Source organism: Otolemur garnettii, unplaced genomic scaffold, assembly GCF_000181295.1.
Source record: "Otolemur garnettii isolate 467f Iridium unplaced genomic scaffold, OtoGar3 scaffold00145, whole genome shotgun sequence".
Taxonomy (NCBI): Eukaryota; Metazoa; Chordata; class Mammalia; order Primates; family Galagidae; genus Otolemur; species Otolemur garnettii.
Genome location: NW_003852540.1, coordinates 4,245,666 through 4,257,635, shown reverse-complemented (window position 1 = coordinate 4,257,635; position 11,970 = coordinate 4,245,666). Strand labels below are relative to the sequence as shown.

The following is an 11,970-nucleotide window of genomic DNA, read 5'->3' as shown; positions in this document are numbered from 1 at the left end:
AAAAAAAAAAAAAAGAAAGGGATCCCAAGCATTTTATGAGACTCCCTAAACTCCCAATCTTTATTTATGCATTGTTTTTGAGATAGGTTTCACTCTACTGCCCAGGTCAAAGTGTAGTGGCATCATCCTAGCTCCCTTTTTTTTTTTTTTTTTTGAGACAGAGTCTTATTTTTTCACCCTTGGTAGAGTGCCCTGGCATCATAGCTCAAAGCAACCTCAAACTCTTGGGCTTAAGCAATTCTCTTGCCTCAGCCTCCCAACAGGTGCCTGCCACACTGCCTGGCTATTTTTACAGATGGGGTCTTGCTCTTGCTCAGGCTGGTCTCAAATCTGTGAGCTCAAGCAATCTGCCTGCCTTGGTCTCCCACAGTGCTAGGATTACAGATGTGAGCTACCACACTTGGCCTCATGCTAGCTCACTTCACTCTCAAACTTCTGACCTCAAGTGATCCTCCTGCTTCAGCCTCCGACTAGTAGGGACTATAGGCACATACCATTATGCCCAGTTAATTTTTCTATTTTTTTTAGAGATAGAGTCTCACTGTTTTGCTCAAGTTGGTCTAGAAGTCCTAGCCTCAAGTGATCCTCTGGCCTTAGCTTCCCAAAGTGCTGTGATTATAGGCCTAGAACTGACCTTTATGCTTACCCTTATTTTGGAGGCCTGATTGGCCTTAAAATAGCCCTTCCATGGGATGGAAGCTGACTTGGCCAAGGGGCATCTGCCAGTCCCCTTGGCAGATGAGGGAACTAGCAGATGCCCCTTCCCTCAATTGCCATTCCAGGCTTCTATACACAATGTTGACCATGGAATCCCTAATTCTGCTCAGAAAAGCTCTGTAGTCAACACTTCTGTGACCAGCTGGACACCTGTGAGGGACTCAGATCCTTAGGCAGTGCCCAGATTCCCAACTGTGGCCAGTAGTCACCCTCCCACCCCTAATTCAGCATAAGACTGAGAAGGTGAAATGATAGCTGGGATGGGAGATGCTCTGGGAAGTCAGAGGATGGGGAGTTGAAGAGATACTTGGAACCCCAGGCCTCCCTTCCTGCCTGAGGTCTTCCCCCAGAGTCTCACCACCAAATGGTGACAGAGAAGTTCCCAGGCCTGTCTCAAGGTCTGGTTCCACAGCATGTCAGCTCCATCCGCCAGGAAATAACCTGTGGGGATTGGGGGGAGGGGGAAAGAGATGTTAAGATTCTCCAGAACTGGTATACAGGATAGAGAGGATTCTAGCCCCCTCCCCTCCTTTCCCAGGTCTTTAGTTTCCCTCAGTAAAGCTTCCATAGACATTCCTTGTGGGGAAGGGGGAAGAGAACTTAGAATTACTGATGGAAGGCTTCCCCTGTGAGAAATATATATATATATATATATTTTTTTTTTAATCCATGATTCCTGGCTCATAACTCTCATAGCCCTTGTTACAGTAAAACAGAATCTCTCTCTCTGATCTTTTCCTGCCCTCCTTTTATCTGTCCAGGGCAGGACTCTAATCTGATTATGGATCCCTAAGACCCTCATACCAGAGAAGGTTCTGCTCCAAAGCACAGAATAAGGAAAGCTGCACAGAGAGGCCAGGAAGAATTGAACCAGGCAGGCCTTAGTGGATTTAGATCACGCACTTTTTGTCCACTCACATTTCTATTGCTAGGGTGTCAGTCATGCCTACATAATGAAGCCGCCATAAAAACCCTAGAGGTGGTGGGCGGTGCCTGTGGCTCAAAGGAGTAAGGTGCAGACCCTATATGCCAGAGGTGGCAGGTTCAAACCCAGCCTGGGCCAAAAACCACAAAAAAAAAAAAAAAAAAAAAAGAAAGAAAGAAAGAAAGAAAAGAAAAGAAACTGTTGGCTTGGCGTCTGTGGCTCAAGCAGCTAAGGCGCCAGCCACATACACCTGAGCTGGTGGGTTTGAATGCAGCCCGGGCTCACCAAACAATGATATCTTGAACTAAAAAAATAGTCAGGTGTTATGGCAGGCGCCTGTGGTCCCAGCTACTTGGGAGACTGAGGCTGGAGAATCGCTTGAGCCCAGGAATTGGAGGTTGCTGTGAGCTGTGATGCCAAAGCACTCTACCCAGGGTGATAGCTTGAGGCTGTCTCCAAAAAAAAAACCCCTAGAGGTCTAGGTTTGGAGAGCTTCTGGATAGCTGAATGAGCTGAATACGAGGAGGTTCAGATAACTGTTTCTCCCAGTTGGGTGAACCACTCTAGTAAATTAATCCAACCCAGAGAGGAAGTCCTGTGAACCTCATCTTCCAGCCAGTCGGTCAGAAGTTCCAGAGGCTCAGACTTTCTACTTACCCGAGGGAGGACTGAGCCCTCACCCTATAGGATTTGATAGCTATCTTCAGGCAGATAGTGTCGGAATTGAATCAAAGGACACCCAACTAGTGTCTGCCGCTTGGTGTATGGAGGAAAACGCCCCCACATTTGGCCACAGAAGTCTATTTGGATTGTTGTGGTGTGAGAGTAGGAAAAAAACACGGTTTGAATTTTTTCCTCCAAGTCTCCCCTCCCCCCCGCCCTCATTGGACCAGCCTTCCCTGCAGACTCACCCACAGACACAGCCACCAGCACCCGGGCCCAGGGCGGGTGGGCATGAATGGGGTCGGCAGCCATCTGAGGGTACAGCAACAGCCTGGGGCAGATGGGGGAGCCATGGTCACCCTATTGAATACCTGGGCCCATTCCCCTGCCGGGCATGTCCCCAGCCCAGCCTCAGACTCTGAAGGTCTGGAATCGATTCTGAAGATGCTGCCGGGTCTTCTAACCTCAGCCTTCCTCCCTCGCCCTCACACCGAGCCCCTGGAACTCTGGAGCCCCGCACCCGAGCAGCGCCCCGACCCCGGCGAGCAGGCTGTGCACCAGGGAGACAGAGATGTTCCGCCACTTCCAACGGTCTTGAGCAGCACATCCCGGCGTGGGCAGCAGCTGCAGCCCCCAGTGCAGCCCCCGGAACACGGCAAAGGAGGCCCCAGTCACCAGGAGCCCTGAGGGCGCCATGACCTGGCTGGTGGGCTAAGTCCGGATCTGGCTCTTTGGACGGTGCGCGCGCTCTCAGCAGGGAAGCATCCGATGTCCCCTGCAGAGATTGTGAACAAGCTTCCCAGCAGGGCTAGATCCCTGGGCTTCGGCACCCGCCCAGCCTTCAGAATCTGCGGGAACTTTTCCCTGGCTTGTCCACGCCCCATTCTTGGGCCGGGCGGCGATTGGAGTAGCTGTGGGGCCACCGCCCCGAGAGCCACAGCAACCGATGGTGTCCTGCCCTAGCCGGAATAGCTGTTTGGGGGCTCCCGGACACCAAGCTAAGCAATGGCTCTCAAGAGGACTTCTGGGATGCTATTAAGATTGGTCTTCCCCCAATTCTGTGTGTGTGAACCTTGGGAGTTCCAGAAATGGGTCGCTAGCTTCATCTCACCCGACACCCCTGAGGGCCCTACCCAGTTAACTTTCACCTCCTATTCCCACACCTCTCACCTACTGGTTGTCCTTCTCACCCACCCTCACATCCCTGAAGGTGGAGGCAAGTGCAACCCATTCCCATTTGCCTAATCTAACCATCGCCCCCACCCTACCCATCCCTCCCGGTGTCACGTGGGGATAAGGCGGTTCACTTCCTTGTAGCCACCCTTCTGCCTCCTGAGGTGTCCCAGGCCTTTTAACACATCATGGTAAACCATAATTCCAGGAGTCCTGACCCCTTAATACCTCTCAAATGGAACAACAGCCCCCATTTTGCTGCAGTGACCCACTGAGAACCGTCCCTGCCCCAACCTTTTTCTTTTGCCCTAACAAGACCCTTATTAGGGAGGAAATCATGCACCACTATAGTATTAAAAAGCATCCCCTCTCCCAGGGCTTAGTACCTGTTGGGTGAGTGGGAAAATATCTCTTCTATGAGTGTTAAAAAAAAAGCTAACACAGGGTCTCCTTGTTGCTGGGCTAGAATCGGAAGAGAAAAACAAAACTCATCCTCCTATAAGTAGGACTGTTAGGATTCTAGAGCCCTGCAGCCTTGTGAGGAAAATCCTCCCCCAGCCCCTAATCCCCTGAAGAGAGTGACAGGTTTTTACTGTTTTCCTTTCATCTTACTCCACTCCACACCTCTTTAGCTGGCTGACAGCCAGCAATTCAGAGAGCTACTTCCTGTGCACCAGGAGCATGGATTCCAGCTACTCCTAAGGAATGAAGTTCATAAAAAACAGATGCCCACATAAAACCACACATTCTCACTAAAGGGCTGGGGGCTTCCCTTCATTCTTCTACACCCACTTCTTCAAAGGTTTTGGAAAACATTTCACTGGATCATTTGAATTTTATTTTATAAAAAGAATATATAATTAATGTAGAAAATTTTAAATTACAGAAAAACCACAGGAAAATCACAATTATTTTATTCCACCATCCAAAGTTAACCACTATTAACATCTTTGAGTATGTCTTCAGTCTTTTTTATCTGTTCTATGAATACAAGTATATATTCATATTTTTAAAAATAAAATTGAGATCACATAATATATATTCCTTTTATAACCTTTTTAATGTTCAAAGAGCATTTTTCTTTCTAGTCAAATGTTCTTCTCCATGACTTTTAATAGCTGTGCAGTACTCTACCATATGGATGGATATACAATAATTTACTTAAGCAATCCCGATTGCAAATTTTCATTACAGCAGAAAAGGAATGAATTCCCAATCAACAGTTACTTCTCATTTTTGTCTATTGCAATGCTGGATGAACGTCTTATAACTAAATCCTTAATTATTTTCTTAGGATAAATTCCCAGACACACAACGACTAGGTCAGAGGACAGGGAAGCTTTTAGGGTATATGATACATATAACCAAAATGCCATCTGAAAGGCTGTATGAATTTATACTCCCACATGCAATGTATGGGAGTATTATTTCAGGACTCTTTTGCCAGTGTTAGGGCCTTTTTCTGTTATAGTTTGCTAAAGGAAAAATGCTTTCAGCTATATTTAATTACTAATGAAACATACATTTCTTTCATGGTTTTATCCATTTGAGTTTGTTGTGAATTTCCTGTTATGTCCTGTCACAGCTGGCTTTTGTTCCTTGAGGCTGCTTATATAAAAATTACAGGCTGAGAATAAGGTAGAAGTAGGAGGGTGAAGTCACAGGATGCTTTGCTATGGTTCCCCATCTCTGAAGGGGGCAGAAAGACTGGAGAGAACTGGTCAGTGAAGTCATTGTCAGAGGCTGGCTGTTTTCTCTCCTCTTGGGATGCTCCTGGGCTTTATGGGTGCCCTTGCTGGATGTCCAGATAGGGCCCTGTGTTCTCCAGGTCTGGTCCTTCACTGGTCTCTGTGTTCCCAGGCTGCCCTTCCTCACCATGATGGGTGAAGATGGCAGAGCCATATTCCCAGGGCTGGAGGGAAATGCTGGCCAGTGAAGCAAAGAGGGGAAGAAATGACAGAGGCAATGTCCAAGAACACACCAATCTTTGTTACAGCCTATGAGTGGACTCAGTCTACCTCCTCTATTGCTGTCCCACATACATCATGCCCCTCAGTTTAAGCTAAAGAGGAGTGGGGTTAATTATCTCCTCTCCTCTACATCTTTCAGTTTCTCATAAATGGAGAATAAGGTAGACCTCCTGCACATCTCTTCCCACCACATAGAATAAATAGCTTCCTATAACCTGTGAACTTGGCCACCTTCAGGTAGGGAGATTGGGCCAAGACTGAACCACATCAGAACACCTAAGCCCAAGAATAAGAATGGATCAGGAGTGAGAGGTGGCAGGTTTACACTGCTTGATGCCCCAAAGGGGATCATGTCCCATAATTTAGCTGTCCTGGTTGGTGGAAAACAGAATTTCCTGCCTGCACAGGACTGAGCTGTCTTACATACCATCTGGAAAGCAAAGTGAGGGAAGAAATAGAGCAGCACCACGTATCATCAAGGGGCTGGGCAGTATAATCCTAGCACTTTGGGAGGTCACTAATTTGAGACCAATTCGAACAAGAACAAGACCCCTCTCTACAAAAAATAGAAAAATTAGTCAGGTACAGTAGTATGGCCTATAATCCCAGCTACTCTTGGGAGACTAAGGCAAAGGACTGCTTGAGCCCAGGAGTTTGAGGTTGCAGTGAGCTACAATGATGCCACTGCACTCTAGCCTGGGTGATAAAATGAGACATTGTCTCAAAAAAGAAAAAAGAAACAAGAATGCCATTGGGGCTTCCATCCTTCTTTGGATGGCAGGGGACTCCTTGGACCCTGCCTGATGGGAAGCCAGTATAGAGACCCATCTTTCTAGTCCCTCACCTTGGTCTAACCCCATTTTCTCCCTCCAACTCTCCCTGGTCCCCAACTCCTGGAGTTATGGTGTCAGGGATGGGGAATGGACAAAAACTCATGTGAAAGGTATTTTTTTTTTTTTTTTGAGACAGAGCCTCAAGCTGTCCCCCCCTGGGTAGAGTGCCATGGCATTACAGCTCACAGCAACCTCCAACTCCTGGGCTCAAGCGAGTCTCCTGCCTCCACCCCCCAAGTAGCTGGGACCACAGGCGCCCGCCACAACGCCCGGCCATTTTTTGGTTGCAGCCGTCATTGTTGCTTGGCGGGTCTGGGCTAGGGATTCGAACCCGCCACCCTAGGTGTACGTGGCTGGCGCCTTAGCTGGTTGAGCTATAGGCGCCGAGCCATGTGAAAGGTATTTTATTCTTATCCACACATGGAGGAGAACCCAGGCTCTGAGTGTGCACAGGTGGGCTTCTGATTCCCACATGTACACTCATCTGTATGGCTCTCTATCTCACAGGTAAAGAAACTAAGACAGGAGGTCTAAGGGTCTAAGATATAGGTAAGTATAGGTAAGTACCCCGAATCTAGAGTCTGGGCTGGTCTAGGGAAATACACAGAAAGGTAAGAGCAGAGGGATGATTGCTCAGATTAGAGTTTCAGTATCACTTTTTCTCCGAAGAGTAAACTTACTTTTGGACCATACCTGGAAAGGCCAGTAGGGAAGAATGGGAGATAAGGAAGGTGGATCAAGAAAGAAATTTGCATAAAGAGGTAGACAGAATTTTTCTCTCCACTTCTTCCCATTGTCACATGTAGACCAAGTAACTTTGGGCAATTCAAGCCTTCTAGTCCCCAGTTCAGCCAGTGTCTCTAATCTAAAACTGCTCTCTTGCTGGGCCATTTGGGGTGTAGGCTCTCCCAACTACACAGGGTTTCCTTTCCCAAAAGGTATCATAAGCCCCGCTGTTTAGACCTTTGCAGCCCCATTTCGGTCACCTTCCAGATGATAGAGAAAGCAGCTCCTCTTCTTCTTCTTCCTCGAAGTCAGGGGCAGAGGGCAACAGTTCTTCAACTGGCAGCTTTAGCTGGGTCAGGACATAAAGCTTGCCACTGAAGAACTACTGCGGCTCAGCCAGATGAGGATGTGAGAGATCAGGCTCCTAAAGGGAAGGGGAAGGAAAATGGGAAAGATCTGAGCAGGCCTATATCACAGGGACACTGTCCCAGTGGCCACCAAAGTCTTGTTCCCGTAGAGCTTCAACCTTCTAGTGAATGGTTCTTGGCTCTGACCTGGGCCTATAGGCAGGAGCTGTTAATTTCAATGAGGAGCAAGAAGCATGTCTAAACAGACTTCCCTTGCTTCTCTTTCCAAAACTGGGGGCAAGAGAAACCCAGTCCTGCTCATCCCCCTGCCCTAGCAACCCATACAGGGGGCCGAGCCCTCTCAGCAATCAGAAAGGTCAGAGCCTGGGATCTTGGACACACTCATCAGTCATTCAGGTACTAGGTGAGAAGATGTACCTCAGTTCCAGAAATGAGAGTTCAGCGATCAGCCCAACTGACTTGTTCCCAGGGAGTTCAGCTGGAAGGAGAGTCTGGGGGCCTAGACTGGGAAAGAATGAGGAAGGGAGGAGGTATAGAGTTTGGAAGGTCAGCAGAGGCTCCTGGGAGTGTGAGAGAGGGGACAGCAGCCCAGAGGCTGAAGGGAGGGAGGTACAGGCAGGGTGGTTGGGCAGCTTCCCCAGGACTCTTAGATGCCAGGCATTCCGCTTTCACATTCCGGGTACATCTGGTATGAATTCCAAGCTGTCTGCCGGCCCCTCCATGTCTGAACTTTGTTCCAAGTTCCAAGCCCCGCCCCCACAGTTCCAACGCATGAATCAGCAGGAAAAGCCGGGCCCAGCAGCATGGCCCAGAGAGGGGGCTGGGGGCGTGGCAGGCTTGAGGGCTGTGAGCCGGGGAGGGCGGGTCTGTGCTGACAGTCAGTCCAAGGGCATGGACTATGCCAGCTTGAGGGGCCAAGGCAGTCTTGCCTTGGGATTTCTGCACTCAGGGGGTAGGAAAGATTGGAGGGGGTGGGTGGGGTTCAAATTCCAAAACCTTCTTGGGAGGCATGAACTTTGTGGTTATCTTCCTTTCCCTAGATGACCAGTCCAACTCTGTCTGACTCCCCTGTCTCATAGGGCCCTGTTCAGCCCACAGGACTCAGCAGCTGCTAAGAGTCTGTGCCAAGCAGGTGCCCTTGGCTGCAGGGCGGGGTGGGCCCAGGGCACTGACCCTCTGACCAGCTGCTCCAGCAACCCTTTGGCACTCTGACAGCTCCTAGCTGACAGCTAGGATGACAGGCCAAATGATTTGGAGGCTGGAACTAGGGCCGAAAAGAGGTGGGGGCGATAGCCTAGCTGGAGGCCACAGGGAGGGGCCAAGAGTTGGCCGGGAGGTGGGAAGAGAGGGAGCCCAGTGATGACTAACCCAGGAGCCCCACCCAGCCAGCCGGCTTCCCAGGCGGTCAGGGCCAGGCCTGGGCTAGGGGCCTCACAACCGGACAGGCTGGGGGGAGGTGCAGAGGTGACCTTCTCTCAGCCCAAGACGGTCAGTTAGTGTGGGGATGGGGGGGTTAGAGTTTCCAGGCCCTCCTCTTGCCCGCTTTCCCCCGCCCAACCGCTGTGAAACCCTAACCTTTGGGTTGCATAAGGCCCCCCCGCACCACCGCCCCCTACTCCTCTCCCCTCCCCCCTTACATAACATCCCCTGGAGGGAATGAGAGGAGGGGCCGGCCCGCCCAGCGACCCCTTCCCTGCCAGGGCGCCGAAGTGGCCCTGACCCAGTGAGCGCCAGTAGAGGCAAAGCACCTCCCCACTACCCACTCCGTCCAGATTCTCGCCAGGCAAAATAGTCGGCTCCTGTATTCCCAGACCAGAGGGCGCCTAGGTTAACCGCCCCTGGCCCTCCGGCCCCTAGTCCTCCTTCTCTAGCTACTTCACCAAACCTTCCGCCACAACTGTCCCGGATTCTTTCTTTAAAGCTCCTGACACACTACTCCGACCAGTCCAGGCCCCTGTCCCCCAGAGCGCCTCTGCCCCCGCCGCCCCCTCTTCTCCTCCCCCGGAAAGGCAGGGTGTGGCCGTCAGAACCCTACTTTCACTCATCACCCTGTTACTAGGGTTTCCCCCTGTGTGCCCGGGTCGCCAGCTCACACCCACCTGGTGCTGGGTGTGGGGGTTGTTGAGGGTAAGGGAGCAAATCACTGCGTCAGATCCCCACGGCCGGCGGCGCTGTCTCTTCCCAGCGCCCAGCACACACCGGCTCCAGTCTCCGATCAGCTGGCGGCGTCGTGACGCACAAGCTGTGATTGCACCGCCCAGGGCCAATCACCGCCCACTGCTGGGCAACGTGACCACTCCCACTCGGGGGCGCCAGCGCTTCGCTCTGATCCCGCCTCTCCCGACACCTAGACTCTGATTGGCAAGGAGGCCGCCCCTTCGCTTAGCAAAATTGCACTAAGCCACGCCCTCCAACTCACAAGCTGGCCAATAAATGAAAAGGTGTGGCCAGCCCCAGCGTAAGCGACTTGCTTAGAAAAGCACTACGTCAAACCAGAGTCCTAAAGAGCAGAAGAAAGTAAAGGCGTGTGTGTTTGCAGTGCATACTGGTTAACGTAGTTCTTGGTCGGCTACCCTCGTTCCCAGAATCCAGCGCGCTGTGTGAGTTGGCATTTTTAAACTGATCTCTGAATCCATCCCGGTGAAGTCCTTAAAGGGCTATAGCCCTTTTTGGAGGTATGAGTGCACGACCCTTAAACTGACTCGCTGCCCTCCACAGGAAGTTGTAACTTTCTAAGGAAAGGTGGGGCAGGGGAAATAGCGGGAGAGGGCAATATTGAAGATTGATCTCAGCCGCCAGGGCAGTAGCAGCAAGTCTACCGTCGGAAAGCACTCCTGAGGGCTTTTGGGAAAGGGAGGATCGCTCACCTCGTTCAGTCCCAGCCTTCACTGGCCAGACCTAGTCCAACTCTCAGGGGCCCTTCCCAACCAGGGGAGCCAGTGGCAGTAGAGCCCCAGAACCTCTTAAGAGACTCCTAACAAAAGATTCATTTGGCACAATCCTCACCTTAGGGTAGAAGGAAGGCTCTGGTCAGAAATTAAGGAATGGGCCATGCCAAAGTGCAACTAATCACCCAAAGAACCTATGATTGATCCCCACCCCCATACCCATTCTGTCCCGCCTTCCAAAGCTCTTCACTTACTCAGGCCTACTTAGGGAAGAGATTTTAAAGGTGGAGACCAATGAGGAGGCTGCTCCTTCTCCACGGACCAATCAGAACCTTAGAGGTGCGGGGGATGGGCAAAAACTGAAATGAACCCAATGACTTGGCAAAAGCTGCAGCAGATCTGCTTTTTTAAAGGAGCAAGCCTAGGACCTAGCCCATCCCATCACTTGCCCCCTCCACTAGCACTAAAGAGAAATGGGGGCCCATGACTTTTCTATAAGCTCCACATTGGGGGTGATGGTAACTGAGCCTGAGAGATGAGCCATAAGCTCCACATTGGGGGTGATGGTAACTGAGCCTGAGAGATGAGCCTGGAGCGTGAGATAGTACTTTCTGTGTTAAGTAAGGTCTCTGCGAGGTAATTGTTATGGATCCTTGAAGCTCCAGAATTCTGAGCCCTTGTTCAGAACATTGTGCCTTTAAGGAAACTTCCTGTCTTCCGCCCCAGTAACAGCTGATTGTTGGAAAGTGTGACCTCAGGGGACGAATCAGCTGTTACCACATCCTCCTCTTTGCCTGCCCTCCTCCATCCCTTTATCCACCCCCACTACCCCTCCCCCGCGGGTGGTGAGGGAAAGAAATGGAACCCTAAATATGGGGGACTTGATTGTATGATCTTTCCTCTCCCTCATCACTCCTGGACTGTCTCTCCACCCCCACTTGCTCCTTAATTCTTAGGTTCTGAGCTTGGAACGGAAGGTATTTCCTGTCAGCACAGTCAGCTCAGACTCACCCTCCCATGTATGGGGGGAGGCCAGTGTGGAGAAACCCAGAGTGGTGGCTGGCTGGGTGTGTGGGTGCTCCAGGAACAAGTACTGGGGACAATACACAGAAGCTGAGGACCAAGTCTAGGGAAAAGGTTTGCCAGGGAAAGCAAACCTGGGAATCAGAACCCTGCTTCCCAGGCCAGCTGCCTCCTACTCTCTACTCAAGCTGCTTTATCCCCAAACAGAGGTCTGCTGAGGGAGTCCTCTTGGTTTGTCCATTCACTTCACTTCTAACTGTTCTCAGATGCTGATGCCGGCTGCACCTTTTTTTACTTTCACCAGTACCCTGCCCACATGTCCACCTCCCACAGTGGTGCTAATGTGGAGCTACTCAAAGACTGCAGGTGGACACATTGGCCCCAGAAGCCTGGGGAAGTCCTGCAGGAAGACCCAGGAAAATATTCTGCCCCAACCTTGAGTTGGGAATCAGGGTCACTCCAGGACAAGCTTAGTGTGAAGTCCCAGCACTGACTTGGCAAGGCTGGGAGAAACTGAGCAGGGCCTTGGCCAAGCTTGGAAGAACGAGAAGTCTCACCAGCTGCCCCCACTCTCCATGATCCTGAGCATAGAAATCCCATTCCCTTCCCACTCAAGGCCCTTGGGGTGCCCCTTTTCCATTTGTCCTGCTCATTAACCACGCCCTAGCCCTCACCCAGGCCAAA

The 11,970-nt window shown here is 51.0% G+C and overlaps 1 protein-coding gene and 1 long non-coding RNA gene across 2 annotated transcripts in view; both read right to left on the bottom strand.

Annotated features, from left to right (window-relative positions):
- The window catches only part of TLCD2 (TLC domain containing 2), a 3,986-nt gene extending 985 nt beyond the window's left edge, over positions 1-3,001 (bottom strand). Inside the window, exons 1-3 of the mRNA XM_003799094.1 lie at positions 2,826-3,001; positions 2,554-2,636; positions 1,076-1,158 (exon numbers count right to left, since the gene is read on the bottom strand). Coding sequence (XP_003799142.1) covers positions 1,076-1,158; positions 2,554-2,636; positions 2,826-3,001 — 342 coding nt within the window. The remainder of the gene's footprint in view (positions 1-1,075; positions 1,159-2,553; positions 2,637-2,825) is intronic.
- A 4,097-nt stretch (positions 3,002-7,098) lies between these two features.
- LOC100944133 lies at positions 7,099-9,581 on the bottom strand. The gene is made up of 3 exons (XR_001161656.2): positions 9,475-9,581; positions 7,793-7,879; positions 7,099-7,431 (listed from the first exon to the last, which is right to left on the bottom strand). It is a non-coding gene; the product is annotated as an uncharacterized LOC100944133 (long non-coding RNA).
- Between the last annotated feature and the right edge of the window lie 2,389 nt (positions 9,582-11,970).